This window comes from Onthophagus taurus, unplaced genomic scaffold (genome assembly GCF_036711975.1).
Source record: "Onthophagus taurus isolate NC unplaced genomic scaffold, IU_Otau_3.0 ScKx7SY_16, whole genome shotgun sequence".
Lineage (NCBI taxonomy): Eukaryota > Metazoa > Arthropoda > Insecta > Coleoptera > Scarabaeidae > Onthophagus > Onthophagus taurus.
The window spans coordinates 1,838,264-1,855,604 of record NW_027248941.1 but is presented as its reverse complement, the minus strand read 5'-3'; the positions used below and the strand labels follow the sequence as shown (position 1 = coordinate 1,855,604).

Sequence of the window (17,341 nt, the reverse complement as noted above, 5' to 3'; positions counted from 1 at the left end):
GACTAATTTTAAAGGATTTTTAATCGCCATTACGAATTTGCGGTCCGCCATTTTGAATTAATGATGCATCAATTGTTTTTTATTATTTTTAAAGATAAATAGGTCGTGTTTGGGCTCATTTTAAAGTATTTTTAATCGCGATTATAATTTGCGATCCGCCATTTTAAAATAATCGAAAACGAAATTAATTCATATAAAAAATTTGTCAAAATTTTTAACACCACCTTATAGCAATTAAAAAGAGATTTAAAATGAACCCAAACACGACCTATTTATCTCTAACCGTTTCGGAGATATCAATTTTTAATTAAAAAAACAATTGATTTATCTCCGCCATCTTGAATTTATAAAAACATAGATAACTTTGTTATTTTTTAAGATAAAGTAGTCGTGTTTGGACTCATTTTAAAGGATTTTTAATCGCGATTACGAATTTGCGGTCCGCCATTTTGAATTAATCACACATCAATTGTTTTTTTTATTTTTACAGGTATTTTTAAAGACAAATAGGTCGTGTTTGGGCTCATTTTAAAGGTTTTTTATCCGAGATTAAAAATGTTGACTTAAAATGATCATTTGTTATGATTTCAAAAACGATTTGTTAAAAAAATCCATTTTACGCACAAACATCGAGCGATTTTTTCATAAATAATTTTATGGAATGACAAATTGTTCATGATAGTTATTTCTTTTAATTTTCCTTCAATTGCTTCATCAACCATGTTTAATAAATCGTTTAAATTGTTTCTTTCAATTCTTTAATGAACATTCCTGATTATATTGATTTACTTTTATTAATTTTTTATTGCTATTATTTATTAACGTGCTTTTAACATAGGCGAAATTCTTTTATAGAGAGTTTGTTATAAAAACTTGGATTTATCAGCAATTTAACGACTCAGAGAACCAAAATGAGAGCCATTTTCTTTGTTTTAACAATTTTTGGGTGTCTCCTTCCCTTAATAATTGCTCGTAAGTACAAATTATTATTTTTTTCTTATTAAACAATCCTATTTTATTTGATAGAGGATGATGAAGACACAACGTTTTCATCCCCAACATCGTCATCCACAACATTGTCAACAACCACTTCTTCCAGCACACTCCAAAAGATTGGTAAAGCATTATTTTTCAACATTAAAGCATAAAAAGACATCAAAAGTAATTATTTTTGTGTTTTAGAGAATACAATCCTTGAACTTTTACACAACATAGTGGTGCAGCTTCAACAATTTGGTGCGTATCTAAAAAACAAAGAGTTATTTTCGAACGCGGTATTTTTTATTCAATTCTGCATACTTTGCTTAATAATTAGGTAAAAGATTTATTTCGATATCTCAATAACTCAATTTATTACGATTTTTTGAAAATTACTCTAAAATATTAAAAAGTTAAAACACCCCATTTCATTTAAACGATATTATCTCAAAAATAAATCGAGATACGCAAAATCTTTTTGCTTTATTAGAAAGGTGAGAATTTACTTAATAATTAGGTGAAAGATTCATTTTGATATCTTAATAATTCGATTTATTACGATTTTTTGAAAATTACTCCAAAATATTAAAAAGTTAAAACACCCCATTTCATTTAAAAGATGTTATCTCAAAAAGTAATCGAGATACGCAAAATCTTTTTGCTTTATTAGAAAGGTGAGAATTTACTTAATAATTAGGTAAAAGATTTATTTTGATATCTTAATAACTCGATTTATTACGATTTTTTGAAAACTACTCTAAAATATTAAAAAGTTAAAACACCCCATTTCATTTAAAAGATATTATCTCAAAAAGTAATCGAGATACGCAAAATCTTTTTACTTTATTAGAAAGGTGAGAATTTACTTAATAAAGAGATAAAAGTTTCATTTTGATATCTTAATAATTCGATTTATTACGATTTTTTGATAATTACTCCAAAATATTAAAAAGTTAAAACACCCCATTTCATTTAAAAGATATTATCTCAAAAAGTAATCGAGATACGCAAAATCTTTTTACTTTATTAGAAAGGTGAGAATTTACTTAATAAAGAGATAAAAGTTTCATTTTGATATCTTAATAATTCGATTTATTACGATTTTTTGAAAATTACTCCAAAATATTAAAAAGTTAAAATACCCGATTTCATTTAAAAGAGATTATCTCAAAAAGTAATCGAGATACGCAAAATCTTTTTACTTTATTAGAAAGGTGAGAATTTACTTAATAATTAGATAAAAGTTTCATTTTGATATCTTAATAATTCGATTTATTAAGATTTTTTGAAAATTACTCTAAAATATTAAAAAGTTAAAACACCCAATTTCATTTAAAAGATGTTATCTCAAAAAGTAATCGAGATACGCTAAATCTTTTTGCTTTATTAGAAAGGTGAGAATTTACTTAATAATTAGATAAAAATTTCATTTTGATATCTCAATAACTAGATTTATTACGATTTTTTGAAAATTACTCTAAAATATTAAAAAGTGAAAACACCCCATTTCATTTAAAAGATATTATCTCAAAAAGTAATCGAGATACGCAAAATCTTTTTGTTTTATTAGAAAGGTGAGAATTTACTTAATAATTAGATAAAAGTTTCATTTTGATATCTCAATAACTCGATTTATTACGATTTTTTGAAAATTACTCCAAAATATTAAAAAGTTAAAACACCCAATTTCATTTAAAAGATGTTATCTCAAAAAGTAATCGAGATACGCAAAATCTTTTTGTTTTATTAGAAAGGTGAGAATTTACTTAATAATTAGATAAAAGTTTCATTTTGATATCTCAATAACTCGATTTATTACGATTTTTTGAAAATTACTCCAAAATATTAAAAAGTGAAAACACCCCATTTCATTTAAAAGATATTATCTCAAAAAGTAATCGAGATACGCAAAATCTTTTTGCTTTATTCGAAAGGTGAGAATTGACTTAATAATTAGATAAAAGTTTCATTTTGATATCTCAATAACTCGATTTATTACGATTTTTTGAAAATTACTCCAAAATATTAAAAAGTGAAAACACCCCATTTCATTTAAAAGATATTATCTCAAAAAGTAATCGAGATACGCAAAATCTTTTTGCTTTATTCGAAAGGTGAGAATTGACTTAATAATTAGATAAAAATTTCATTTTGATATCTCAATAACTCGATTTATTACGATTTTTTGAAAATTACTCCAAAATATTAAAAAGTTAAAACACCCAATTTCATTTAAAAGATGTTATCTCAAAAAGTAATCGAGATACGCTAAATCTTTTTGCTTTATTAGAAAGGTGAGAATTTACTTAATAATTAGATAAAAATTTCATTTTGATATCTCAATAACTAGATTTATTACGATTTTTTGAAAATTACTCTAAAATATTAAAAAGTGAAAACACCCCATTTCATTTAAAAGATATTATCTCAAAAAGTAATCGAGATACGCAAAATCTTTTTGCTTTATTGGAAAGGTGAGACTTGGTTTAATAATTAGGTATAGGTTTTATTTTGATATCTTAACAACTCGATTTTTTACGAATTTTTTAAAACGATGGAAATTATTGATATTGCTATTTTTAGTAAAATCGCTACAAAAGAATGTATTACCGCTAGTGGAGCCGTTATTAAATAATTTATGTAAGTATTAAATCTTATTTTGTATACAACATTTTCTAATCGTTGATATTTTAGTGGATATTGTCGACAATGGACTCTTAAAGCAACTAATAAATCTCGGTACTTAAAATTATAAGATAAATATTCTCAGCTTTTTAACATTTTATGTTTTATGTTTTAGTAAGCAGTTTAGGATCTGCGCTCAGTGGTAATTTAGGTCCCCTTGTAAGCTCAATTTTAGGTCTTCTTAAAGAATTAGTTACCGTTTTGAGTAAGTGGTCATAAAACGATATAATTTATATTAATTAACATTATTTTAGCAACTATTCTTGAAGACATTGTAACTCTTCTCGGAGGATTAGTACCAGGTATTAGTGACTTAGTTTCCGCACTTCTTGAATCTATCAATAATACTGTGGGGGAAATCGTCAGTATTCTTCAAAGTGGTAAGAAAAATATTATTTTGTCAGATTTGATTTATTATTTTTTTCTATTTTCTAGTGCTTAAACGCCACCATATCGCCCAGAAGAAACATTACATCCATCATCGAAAACATTCATAAATAAAAAGTTATATCTTAAGAAATAAATAATATTTTCAAAAATCAACATCGTTGTGATTAAAATTTTGTATCTCAAAAACTAAAAGATATTTTCAAAATCGGTTTGATTCATTGAAAAGGTGACACTTAATTCTATAATTTTTAAAAATTACGTTGCGATATCTTTAATGCTCGATTTTTGGCGATTTTTTAAAAATTGAGGTGACTAATTTTATTATGAAAAATCAGCTCAATTTAAAAATGTTTTATCTCAAAAACTAAATGATATTTTCAAAAACGGTCTTTTTCGTTAAAAAGGTTATGATTTTGGGAAAAAGTGGTAATAATTTCATTTCGATTCATTAAAAATTCGATTTTATACGATTTTTTGAAAATAACCCTAACTAATTGTTTTTCCATAAAAATGAGAAATAACATCGTTGTGATTAAAAATTTTTATCTCAAAAACTAAAAGATATTTTCAAAATCGGTTTGATTCATTGAAAAGGTGACACTTGATTCTATAATTTTTGAAAATTACGTTGCGATATCTTTAATGCTCGATTTTTAGCGATTTTTTAAAAATTGAGGTGACTAATTTTGTTATGAAAAATCGGCTCAATTTAAAAATGCTTCATCTCAAAAACTAAATGATATTTTCAAAAACGGTCTTTTTCGTTAAAAAGGTTATGATTTTAGGTAAAAGTGGTGATAATTTCATTTCGATTCATTAAAAATTCGATTTTATACGATTTTTTGAAAATAACCCTAACTAATTTTTTTCCATAAAAATGAGAAATAACATCGTTGTGATTAAAAATTTTTATCTCAAAAACTAAAAGATATTTTCAAAATCGGTTTGATTCATTGAAAAGGTAACACTTGATTCTATAATTTTTGAAAATTGCGTTGCGATATCTTAAATGCTCGATTTTTGGCGATTTTTTAAAAATTGAGGTGACTAATTTTGTTATGAAAAATCGGTTCAATTTAAAAATGCTTTATCTCAAAAACTAAATGATATTTTCAAAAACGGTCTTTTTCGTTAAAAAGGTTATGATTTTGGGTAAAAGTGGTGATAATTTCATTTCGATTCATTAAAAATTCGATTTTATACGATTTTTTGAAAATAACCCTAACTAATTTTTTTCCATAAAAATGAGAAATAACATCGTTGTGATTAAAAATTTTTATCTCAAAAACTAAAAGATATTTTCAAAATCGGTTTGATTCATTGAAAAGGTGACACTTGATTCTATAATTTTTGAAAATTACGTTGCGATATCTTTAATGCTCGATTTTTAGCGATTTTTTAAAAATTGAGGTGACTAATTTTGTTATGAAAAATCGGCTCAATTTAAAAATGTTTTATCTCAAAAACTAAATGATATTTTCAAAAACGGTCTTTTTCGTTAAAAAGGTTATGATTTTGGGAAAAAGTGGTAATAATTTCATTTCGATTCATTAAAAATTCGATTTTATACGATTTTTTGAAAATAACCCTAACTAATTGTTTTTCCATAAAAATGAGAAATAACATCGTTGTGATTAAAAATTTTTATCTCAAAAACTAAAAGATATTTTCAAAATCGGTTTTATTCATTGAAAAGGTGACACTTGATTCTATAATTTTTGAAAATTGCGTTGCGATATCTTAAATGCTCGATTTTTAGCGATTTTTTAAAAATTGAGGTGACTAATTTTGTTATGAAAAATCGGCTCAATTTAAAAATGCTTTATCTCAGAAACTAAATGATATTTTCAAAAATGGTCTTTTTCGTTAAAAAGGTTATTATTTTGGGTAAAAGTGGTGATAATTTCATTTTGATTCATTAAAAATTCGATTTTATACGATTTTTTGAAAATAACCCTAACTAATTTTTTTCCATAAAAATGAGAAATAACATCGTTGTGATTAAAAATTTTTATCTCAAAAACTAAACGATATTTTCAAAATCGGTTTGATTCATTGAAAAGGTGACACTTGATTCTATAATTTTTGAAAATTGTGTTGCGATATCTTAAATGCTCGATTTTTGGCGATTTTTTAAAAATTGAGGTGACTAATTTTTTTATGAAAAATCGGCTCAATTTAAAAATGCTTTATCTCAAAAACTAAATGATATTTTCAAAAACGATCTGTTTCGTTAAAAAGGTTATTATTTTGGATAAAAGTTGTGATAATTTCATTTCGATTCATTAAAAATTTGATTTTATACGATTTTTTGAAAATAACCCTAACTAATTTTTTTTCATAAAAATGAGAAATAACATCGTTGTGATTAAAAATTTTTATCTCAAAAACTAAAAGATATTTTCAAAATCGGTTTGATTCATTGAAAAGGTGACACTTGATTCTATAATTTTTGAAAATTGTGTTGCGATATCTTAAATGCTCGATCTTTGGCGATTTTTTAAAAATTGAGGTGACTAATTTTTTTATGAAAAATCGGCTCAATTTAAAAATGCTTTATCTCAAAAACTAAATGATATTTTCAAAAACGATCTGTTTCGTTAAAAAGGTTATTATTTTGGATAAAAGTGGTGATAATTTCATTTCGATTCATTAAAAATTTGATTTTATACGATTTTTTGAAAATAACCCTAACTAATTTTTTTTCATAAAAATGAGAAATAACATCGTTGTGATTAAAAATTTTTATCTCAAAAACTAAAAGATATTTTCAAAATCGGTTTGATTCATTGAAAAGGTGACACTTGATTCTATAATTTTTGAAAATTGTGTTGCGATATCTTAAATGCTCGATTTTTGGCGATTTTTTAAAAATTGAGGTGACTAATTTTTTTATGAAAAATCGGCTCAATTTAGTCTTCTCAAGACATTTGCACGAGTCACGCATGCTCTTGCTTTTCTCGGCTTTAGCGTGTTTAATAGCAGTGGTTTAATTAAATTTTAGTTTACTACCTACGTGAACAATTTTCCTATCTGTGGGGGTGTGATCACAACTATGGAAACGCAAGGTTCGGGGGCTTCGGCCTCGGAATCCGACCAGGACCCGGACGGTGAGTTCAGACTCCCTAACAAAAAACGCGGCCGCCCGAAAAAATACACACACACGGATCGTCCTCACAAAAAACAAAACACTAGCGGCAGTGATTCCGCATTTAAAGTTCCGCATCCACCTAAAAATAAAAATTATCCACCGCAAACACCAACAATTTTTCGAACTCCACGTGCTCCAGCCGCTAACCGGTTCTCTGATCGCCCGCTTACGTACCAACAACAGACAAAAATCTACAACTCGGTGTTCTTCATAAAAACAAGTCTTCCGCTAAGCAGGATTCAGTTGTCCGAAATTTGGACGAAACACTCACTTAATCCACGTGACATTATAATAAAAACAAAAGAGGGCTTTATTATTAAATCGGAAAATTCCAAACCACAACAAACCATCAATTTAAATCTACTAAAAAATCAAAACATCATCTCAGAGTTTTCTGAATCAAGAAATTTTACACCATCTATTAAAAAAATTCCATCGGCCTCATACTCTGCAGTTATTGCTTCCGTTGATCTTGAAATTACAGATCAAGAAATTAGCGAACATCTGAACTCGCTTAATATATCACACAGATACTGTAAAAGAATTATCTCTAAAGCCACAGATAAGCCCACCTATAAAATTAGGATAATTTCCGGGTGTGTCGACTCCTATCAAAAGCTTCTGCAAGCAGGAGTATTCTTCAAAAACAACCACTTTCCTGTGTTTGAAAGCCGCGCTCCACCGCCAATGCCGATCCCGTGTAGTAGATGCGACGAATTTTCTCATACCTCAGACAAATGCACTGCCACAGTGCAGTGCTCAAAATGCCTCGGCCCACACAGTACCACTAAATGCACCTCACAGCTACCTGAGAAATGTAAATCCTGCGGCCTAGAGGGACACAGTGCCTGGTCACTAAAATGCAAGAACCGCCCCACAGCTCCCATTCGAGGAGTCCCTAACGTTAGAATAAAATCGGCTAATAAAAAATCTGACCAAATTTCTACAAAAACAAAAGAAACACGCATACATAAACCAATCACCATTCACGACCACATTATTGATACCTACCTCTCAAAAATTAACTCACCCAAACCACGCGATCGTCAAGAGCTTATCAATTCCCTCAAACGGAAATTTGTAGAAAACTACCAAATCGATACGATTGTCGCATTTTCTGGAAGTTACATGTACGTTATCATGATTGATCTTCAGGACACCTCTAAGCCATCTCCTACAGAACCTATCCACGGCTACCAATCCTCGATTCCGCAAGATCAACAATGACCAGCATAAAATTATTGTACGCAAACATTAACAGCTACCACCCGAAATCACACCTGATCGGAAACTACATCATTGACAATCATATCCGTTGCGCAATGTTTGTGGAAACAAAATCGAAGTCTTCCATCACATTTAGAAACTGGACGTCAATCCAAAATCACGGCAATATTATAAATAGAGGAGTCAGAGGAGGAGCGGTGGCTATGGGCCACCCCGCGATACAATTGAGAAAATCCAACCCCCCCGCAATCAACTCTCCATTAAATAATGCACTTCATTTTTGTATCACTATCGGGACAGACTTAATACATGTTTTCTTAATTTATATCCACCCGTTTAGTAAAATTGAAGAATCCATATTTAACATGGCCTCACTGCACGACAAATGTCTCATAATTGGTGACTTCAATCCGAATCCAACCAAAAGGAAACACATAAGACATTTCCTGAATATGTCCAATTTCGTACAAATCACGACTCCCCCCACGTACGTTATGGAAAACAATCCGAACTCTACTCCTGATCTACTGTTCTGTACAAGAAACATCCGCGGTCTAATTACACAGGTAGAAGTTGTTCCGGATTTATGCTCCGATCACTTGGGCATTTTAGTTTATGTCAACGTCACAACCAACATACCTAAACCTGTTCCGACTTTAATTAAAAACTATAAGCTTTGCGACATGGAGACAGTTAACTCAATAATGAAAGACTTCATAGAAGCACATCAGACAATCACAGTTGACACGATCTCAAGGTTTAACAAATGTCTTAAGGAGTCAATAGACAAAGCGAGCCCATCCAGAACCACCAAACACTACAGTTTTCCGCTACCTCCATTTATTATCAGACTCATCAAGGAGAAAAGACGCCTATATCGAGACTTCAGGGTATATGAAGTGCCTGAGTTGAAAAAGAAGTTTAATGAGTTCAACAAAAAGATACAGAAACTAATTCAGCAATACAGAACGGAAAAGTACATGGAAGCCTGTGACAAAATAAAACTGTGTAAAGGAAGAAACTATTGGCACGAAATTCGAAAACTATCAAGATACCAAAAGACACCTGGAACGGAGGAGCTCATTGATCCTACCGATGGCGGTGTGCACTCCAACCCTGAAGAGATTGTCAACATACACGCTGACTACCTAGAAGGTGTATTCACCTTTACCGAGGATGTTTCGTTTTGTCCCCACAATAAAAACATTATAGATAATTGGTACGAATCCGCATTTTTGACACCGTTCGAGACACCCGAAGATGCTCTCATGTTGGAAGACGAATATTTTACTCTTCTTGGACAGGGAAAAGATACTGCTCCCGGTTATGATAACATCACAAGGAAACTGCTTAGAAGTCTAGATCTTAACATCCATGGCTTTATCAGAAAAATAATTAACTTTTGCCTTACGACTCAGCATTTCCCGCGCGACTGGAAGACGTCTATTATAACTTGTATTCCCAAGAAGGATTCTTCTCTATCTGATCCAGCCAACTATCGCCCCATCTCACTGCTCCCCGTAATTGGAAAACTCTTCGAGACGCACTTGAAGAACAAGCTCCTGGCTGCGGTATCAAAGAAAATTCCGCCTTACCAATTTGGCTTCCAATCCGGCAAATCAACATCCCAGCCACTAACTATTCTGGTTTCCAACTTCCAGGCGGCACGTTTTATAAAACTGAAATCTGCAGCAGTTTTTCTGGACGTCCGAAAGGCCTTTGACTCCGTGTGGCACAAAGGATTGCTATTTAAACTGGATAAGCTAAAAACGCCATACTATCTTCTAACCCTGATAAACCAATTCCTGTCGAATCGCTCCTCCATCGTGAAGTTGAAAAATCACTTCTCCCACAGCTTCTCCGCTCAGCAAGGCCTTCCTCAGGGTTCGCCTATCTCTCCCTCTCTATACAATCTTTTCTGCCACAATCTTTACAACGACAACCCAGACGCCTTTAACCTCACTGCATACGCACTACTTTATGCCGACGACACAGCATTGGTCTCGCACAGTAGGGATATCACTTCCTCGGTCCGTAAGCTGCAGACGCTCATAAACGAAACGGAAAATTGGTACCGAAAATGGCGCATCCTACTCAATCCCACAAAAACACAATTTTTTGTCCCATTCCTCTCACCTCGCTCTCCCTCTCCCACAATTACAATCCAATCAACGGCAATCTCCGTCTCACCAACCTGTAAGTATCTTGGCATAATACTTGACAGAACGCTTAAGTTTTCCACGCATGCAACCAAGGTGAAGATGAAAGTAAAGACACGCGCCAAACACTTTAAATCTCTTTCGTTCAGCGGTCGCGGAATCTCTACCTCATGTGCCTCGCACATCTACAAGACCATATGCAGGCCCATCATAGAATATGGATCAATACTGCTAAGCAACGCACCAAGAAGAACGAAGTACCACCTGGAAGTAGCGGAAAGATCTGCACTGAGATCCATCACCCGAATTAGGAACCCCCGTAATCCCCTCTTTAACCCTAGCAATGATCTGCTATACCAACTTACCGATATACCCCCTATCCATACCCGTCTTCAATCTTTGTCCGATAAATCCATTCTAAATTTTCCTACCAACGCCTTGCAACACACGCTTATAACGCCTCGATTACTCCACCCTCGCAACAACCCACCTCTTCTCTTCCAAAAACTCCTGGCCGTCAGAGAAGACTGAAACAAGCCGCCGACTACAAAAATCACGGGCAGAAAGACCCTGGTCGGTAGCCCTATTCTCACCCCTTCACTTTTTTATTTTTGTTATATACACATATTATAGATATTTATATTGTTATTCTTATTTTTTTTTTTTATGTAGTGGGTACTGAATAAAATTTGTTTTCTTCTTCGGCTCAATTTAAAAATGCTTTATCTCAAAAACTAAATGATATTTTCAAAAACGATCTGTTTCGTTAAAAAGGTTATTATTTTGGATAAAAGTGGTGATAATTTCATTTCGATTCATTAAAAATTTGATTTTATACGATTTTTTGAAAATAACCCTAACTAATTTTTTTTCATAAAAATGAGAAATAACATCGTTGTGATTAAAAATTTTTATCTCAAAAACTAAAAGATATTTTCAAAATCGGTTTGATTCATTGAAAAGGTAACACTTGATTCTATAATTTTTGAAAATTGCGTTGCGATATCTTAAATGCTCGATTTTTGGCGATTTTTTAAAAATTGAGGTGACTAATTTTATTATGAAAAATCAGCTCAATTTAAAAATGTTTTATCTCAAAAACTAAATGATATTTTCAAAAACGGTCTTTTTCGTTAAAATGGTTATTATTTTGGGTAAAAGTGGTGATAATTTCATTTGGATTCATTAAAAATTCGATTTTATACGATTTTTTGAAAATAACCCTAACTAATTTTTTTCCATAAAAATGAGAAATAACATCGTTGTGATTAAAAATTTTTATCTCAAAAACTAAAAGATATTTTCAAAATCGGTTTGATTCATTGAAAAGGTAACACTTGATTCTATAATTTTTGAAAATTGCGTTGCGATATCTTAAATGCTCGATTTTTGGCGATTTTTTAAAAATTGAGGTGACTAATTTTATTATGAAAAATCAGCTCAATTTAAAAATGTTTTATCTCAAAAACTAAATGATATTTTCAAAAACGGTCTTTTTCGTTAAAAAGGTTATTATTTTGGGTAAAAGTGGTGCTAATTTCATTTTGATTCATTAAAAATTCGATTTTATACGATTTTTTGAAATGAGAAGAAGCATATTAGGTTTAAAAATTTATTTAATTGTTATTAAACATAATTGACATCTTTTTAACGATGATGGACTTTCTTGTGGATGTTATGGACGTAGTGGTGATGTTTAGTATGTTGATCCTTAATAACTTTAATTAAAAAAAAATAATTAATAAAATCTTAAAATTTAAGGGAGGTGTTTTAATTTACGTTTTTGATTTTCTCCCTCAATCTGGGTAAGATAACTCTGAACGGTAGAATTAAGATTATCATCTAGAAATGATTTTCATGTTTTTTAAAAATTGTTTATGCTCCCAAAAAAAAAACTTACATAAGCTGTTAATATCTAACGATCTCTTAGAAACAGCAGAACCAATCGCTTTAATTACATTCGCTGAAATTAAAATTTTATAATAATGTTTTATAAATTTATCATATCTTACATATGAGTGTTAATACAGTTGAAATAATCGATACAATGGTATCTATGGCGTTGAAAACAACATCGCCATTAATACCACCTAAACCAACTGAAAAGAAATAAAATTAAATTGATTAAATCAAATTTCTTTATTTATTTCTTACCAAATATTTTTACGAGGCTTGAAATTTGTTTAACAAGTGTCACTAAAAAATAATAACAATTATGAAGAATATTTATAACCATTAATAACTTACAAATGTTTTGGAAAAATTCTATTACCGGTGGTGCCACCTGATTTGCTAGAAAGCTCACTAAAAAATCAAAATATTTTCAAAAAATCGTAAAAAATCCATTTTTAAAGATATCGTTATAAAACTTTCAAAAATTATTCAAGAAAAGAGTCCTCTTTTAAATAAAAAAAGCTGCATTTAAAAATCTCGTTTCATTTTCGAGATACGACTTTTTTAAGCTGACTTAGTTTTTTGAGAAAAACGTCTTATTCAATTTTAGTTTAAAAAATCGTAAAAAATCGGGTTTTAAAGATATCGCGATAAAACTTTCATGAATTATTCAAGAAAAGAGTACTCTTTTAAATAAAAAAAGCCGCTTTTAAAAATCTCGTTTCATTTTTGAGATACGACCTTTTTAAGCTGACTTAGTTTTTTGAGAAAAACGTCTTATTCAAGTAAACTTTAAAAAATCGTAAAAAATCGGGTTTTAATTATATCGTTATAAAACTTTCGAAAATTATTCAAGAAAAGAGTCCCCTTTTAAATAAAAAAAGCTACATTTAAAAATCTCGTTTCGTTTTTGAGATACGACCTTTTTAAGCTGACTTAGTTTTTTGAGAAAAACGTCTTATTCTAGTAAACTTTAAAAAATCGTAAAAAATCGGGTTTTAAAGATATCGCCATAAAACATTCGAAAATTATTCAAGAAAAGAGTCGTCTTTTAAATAAAAAAAGCCCCTTTTAAAAATCTCGTTTCGTTTTTGAGATACGACCTTTTTAAGCTGACTTAGTTTTTTGAGAAAAACGTCTTATTCAAGTTAACTTTAAAAAATCGTAAAAAATCGGGTTTTAAAGATATCGCGATAAAACTGTCGAAAATTATTCAAGAAAAGAGTCCTCTTTTAAATAAAAAAAGCTGCATTTAAAAATCTCGTTTCATTTTTGAAATACAACTTTTTTAAGCTGACTTAGTTTTTTGAGAAAAACGTCTTATTCAAGTAAACTTTAAAAAATCGTGAAAAATCGGGTTTTAAAGATATCGCGATAAAACTTTCGAAAATTATTCAAGAAAAGAGTCCTCTTTTAAATAAAAAAAGCCGCTTTTAAAAATCTCGTTTCGTTTTTGAGATACGACTTTTTTAAGCTGACTTAGTTTTTTGAGAAAAACGTCTTATTCAGGTTAAGTTTAAAAAAATCGTGAAAAATCGGGTTTTAAAGATATCGCGATAAAACTTTCGAAAATTATTCAAGAAAAGAGTCCTCTTTTAAATAAAAAAAGCCGCTTTTAAAAATCTCGTTTCATTTTTGAGATACGACCTTTTTAAGCTGACTTAGTTTTTTGAGAAAAACGTCTTATTCAAGTTAAGTTTAAAAAATCGTAAAAAATCGGGTTTTAATTATATCGTTATAAAACTTTCGAAAATTATTCAAGAAAAGAGTCCCCTTTTAAATAAAAAAAGCCGCTTTTAAAAATCTCGTTTCGTTTTTGAGATACGACCTTTTTAAGTTGACTTAGTTTTTTGAGAAAAACGTCTTATTCAAGTTAAGTTTAAAAAATCGTGAAAAATCGGGTTTTAATGATATCGTTATAAAACTTTCGAAAATTATTCAAGAAAAGAGTACTCTTTTAAATAAAAAAAGCCGCTTTTAAAAATTTCGTTTCGTTTTTGAGATACAACTTTTTTAAGCTGACTTGGTTTTTTGAGAAAAACGTCTTATTCAAGTTAACTTTAAAAAATCGTAAAAAATCGATTTCTTCATCGATCGTTCTGAAAATTTGTCCATTTATAAAAGAAAGTGTCCCTAATTTAATGGTGAACTCGGTTTTTAAAAATTCCTTTTCTTACCAAAATTTCTAATTGCTGTAATTATGCCTTCAAAAAGATTCGCAATTGTATCCACTAAAAACACGAAATTAATTAATATAATTTCAATTTTAAGCGATTTATAAACAATATCTTACGAGATTGTTGGCTTAGAGTGTTATTAGATCCACCAACGGTGGTTGGCGCAGGAGATGTTGAATTTTCTATAAAATATGACGTAAACATTAAAATTAAAATGAGAAATTAACTTACGTGATGCAATTAGCGCAAAGAGGTAACTAAAAATGGTTAATGCAACGAAAATAACTTTCATTTTAAATGTGAGAAAGCAACTTTTAACTATTAACTATTAATCAATGCATCGATTATATATATAGTGAGACGCAGATGATAAAAAAAAATACCGTGGAATGTTTTCAAAGAAATAAGTATTTAAAAAAACTATATTATCATTGTTTTAAATACCAGGAAAATGTTTATAACATATATCAACAAATTTTTTTTTTATTAAACTTAAAAAATCGTGTAAAATCGTTTTTGAAAAGATCATTTCGTATTTGATATAAATAACTTAACGATTTTCGTAATCTACGCGAAAAACCGAAAAATTTGAGTCCAAACACGACCAAGTTATCTCAAATAGTTCCCGAGATATCACCATTTCAATTTTGACGTTTAACTAAAAAAAAAAGACGATCGATTAATTAAAAATCGCGATATCTCGGGAACTAATTAAGATAACTATGTGGTGTTTGAACTCATTTTAAAGGATTTTTTAATCCGCGTCGATTAAAATCATCAAAAATAACTAAAAATTAAGTTTTAAAAAGAAGTTGTATTGAGCGAAACCGAAATCGACTTTCCTATAAAATATGCTTCAAAATGAGTTCAAACACGACCTAATTATTTTTATTAATTCCTGAGATATCCCCATTTATAACCTAAAAACAAATTCGAAACAATCGACGATCGACAATTTTGATTTTAATCGACGCGGGTTAAAAAATGCTTTAAAATGAACCCAAACACCACATAGTTATTTTAATTAGTTCCCGAGATATCGCGATTTTTAATTAATCGATCGTCTTTTTTTTAGTTAAACGTCAAAATTGAAATGGGGATATCTCGGGAACTATTTAAGATAACTTGGTCGTGTTTGGACTCAAATTAATCAGATTTTTACGTAGATTAAGAAAATTATAATAATTTTTATAAATTATTAATTTTTAATTAATTAATTCCGATTTTTCCTTTTTTGTAGAACTTTTTAAATCATTAAAAACCAATTTTTTTCGTTTTAGGGGAACAAAATCCCCCTTGCAATTACGATATGCAAGTTTCGACAATTTATTTTCGATTTCACTCAATACAACTTCACCTAAAACTTCATTTTTGGTTATTTTTGATGGTTTTAATCGATGCGGGACAAAAAATGCTTTAAAATGAGTCCAAACACCACATAGTTATTTTAATTAGTTCCCGAGATATCGCGATTTTTAATTAATCGATCGTCTTTTTTTTAGTTAAACGTCAAAATTGAAATGGCGATATCTCGGGAACTATTTAAGATAACTTGGTCGTGTTTGGACTCAAATTCTTTGATTTTTCGCGTAGATTAAGAAAATTATAATAATTTTTAAAAATTATTACTTTTTAATTAATTAATTCCGACTTTTCCTTTTTTGTAGAACTTTTTAAATCATTAAAAACAAATTTTTTTCGTTTTAAGGGAACAAAATCCCACTTGCAATTACGATATGGAAGTTTCGACAATTTATTTTCGATTTCACTTAATACAACTTCACCTAAAACTTCATTTTTGGTTATTTTTGATGTTTTTAATCGATGCGGGTTAAAAAATCCTTTAAAATGAGTCCAAACACCACATAGTTATTTTAATTAGTTCCCGAGATATCGCGATTTTTAATTAATCGATCGTCTTTTTTTTAGTTAAACGTCAAAATTGAAATGGGGGTATCTCGAGAACTATTTAAGATAACTTGGTCGTGTTTGGACTCAAATTAATCAGATTTTTATGTAGATTAAGAAAATTATAATAATTTTTATAAATTATTAATTTTTAATTAATTAATTCCGATTTTACCTTTTTTGTAGAACTTTTTAAATCATTAAAAACCAATTTTTTTCGTTTTAAGGGAACATAATCCCACTTGCAATTACGACATGGAAGTTTCGACAATTTATTTTCGATTTCACTTAATACAACTTCACCTAAAACTTCATTTTTGGTTATTTTTGATGTTTTTAATCGACGCGGATTAAAAAATGCTTTAAAATGAGTCCAAACACCACATAGTTATTTTAATTAGTTCCCGAGATATCGCAATTTTTAATTAATCGATCGTCTTTTTTTTAGTTAAACGTCAAAATTGAAATGGCGATATCTCGGGAACTATTTAAGATAACTTGGTCGTGTTTGGACTCAAATTCTTTGATTTTTCGCGTAGATTAAGAAAATTATAATAATTTTTAAAAATTATTACTTTTTAATTAATTAATTCCGTCTTTTCCTTTTTTGTAGAACTTTTTAAATCATTAAAAACCAATTTTTTTCGTTTTAAGGGAACAAAATCCCACTTGCAATTACGATATGGAAGTTTCGACAATTTATTTTCGATTTCACTTAATACAACTTCACCTAAAATATCATTTTTGATGATTTTAATCGACGCGGATTAAAA

General features: G+C 29.5%; 2 protein-coding genes and 1 long non-coding RNA gene across 3 annotated transcripts in view; 1 reads left to right on the top strand and 2 right to left on the bottom strand.

The window, feature by feature from the left end:
• Positions 1-17,341, bottom strand: part of LOC111422590 (uncharacterized) — a 94,906-nt gene that overhangs the window by 26,557 nt on the left and 51,008 nt on the right. The gene's annotated exons all lie outside the window — the stretch shown is intronic.
• LOC139432474 (uncharacterized) lies at positions 859-4,193 on the top strand. The gene is made up of 8 exons (XM_071201049.1): positions 859-972; positions 1,027-1,116; positions 1,183-1,236; positions 3,562-3,618; positions 3,673-3,717; positions 3,779-3,868; positions 3,918-4,043; positions 4,099-4,193. Exons 1-8 carry the CDS (start codon positions 912-914, stop codon positions 4,158-4,160), a joined length of 585 nt encoding a protein of 194 aa, XP_071057150.1. The 5' UTR covers positions 859-911; the 3' UTR covers positions 4,161-4,193.
• On the bottom strand, positions 12,189-14,994 carry LOC111422081 (uncharacterized). Its single transcript, XM_071201051.1, has 9 exons — positions 14,892-14,994; positions 14,777-14,842; positions 14,661-14,714; positions 12,838-12,894; positions 12,745-12,786; positions 12,603-12,689; positions 12,491-12,553; positions 12,370-12,432; positions 12,189-12,308 (listed from the first exon to the last, which is right to left on the bottom strand). The coding sequence occupies exons 1-9, from the start codon at positions 14,950-14,952 to the stop codon at positions 12,238-12,240; spliced, it is 564 nt and encodes a 187-aa protein (XP_071057152.1). The 5' UTR covers positions 14,953-14,994; the 3' UTR covers positions 12,189-12,237.

Excerpts from the sequence above, each read along its gene's own strand:
- LOC139432474 (XM_071201049.1), top strand. The coding sequence starts at position 912 with ATGAGAGCCATTTTCTTTGTTTTAACAATTTTTGGGTGTCTCCTTCCC. Across the intron at positions 1,237-3,561 it reads GGTGCAGCTTCAACAATTTG|TAAAATCGCTACAAAAGAAT; the intron begins GTGCGTATCTAA and ends TGCTATTTTTAG. Across the intron at positions 3,619-3,672 it reads GCCGTTATTAAATAATTTAT|TGGATATTGTCGACAATGGA; the intron begins GTAAGTATTAAA and ends TTGATATTTTAG.
- LOC111422081 (XM_071201051.1), bottom strand. The coding sequence starts at position 14,952 with ATGAAAGTTATTTTCGTTGCATTAACCATTTTTAGTTACCTCTTTGCG. Across the intron at positions 12,787-12,837 it reads AGAATTTTTCCAAAACATTT|TGACACTTGTTAAACAAATT; the intron begins GTAAGTTATTAA and ends ATTATTTTTTAG. Across the intron at positions 12,690-12,744 it reads AAGCCTCGTAAAAATATTTG|TTGGTTTAGGTGGTATTAAT; the intron begins GTAAGAAATAAA and ends ATTTCTTTTCAG.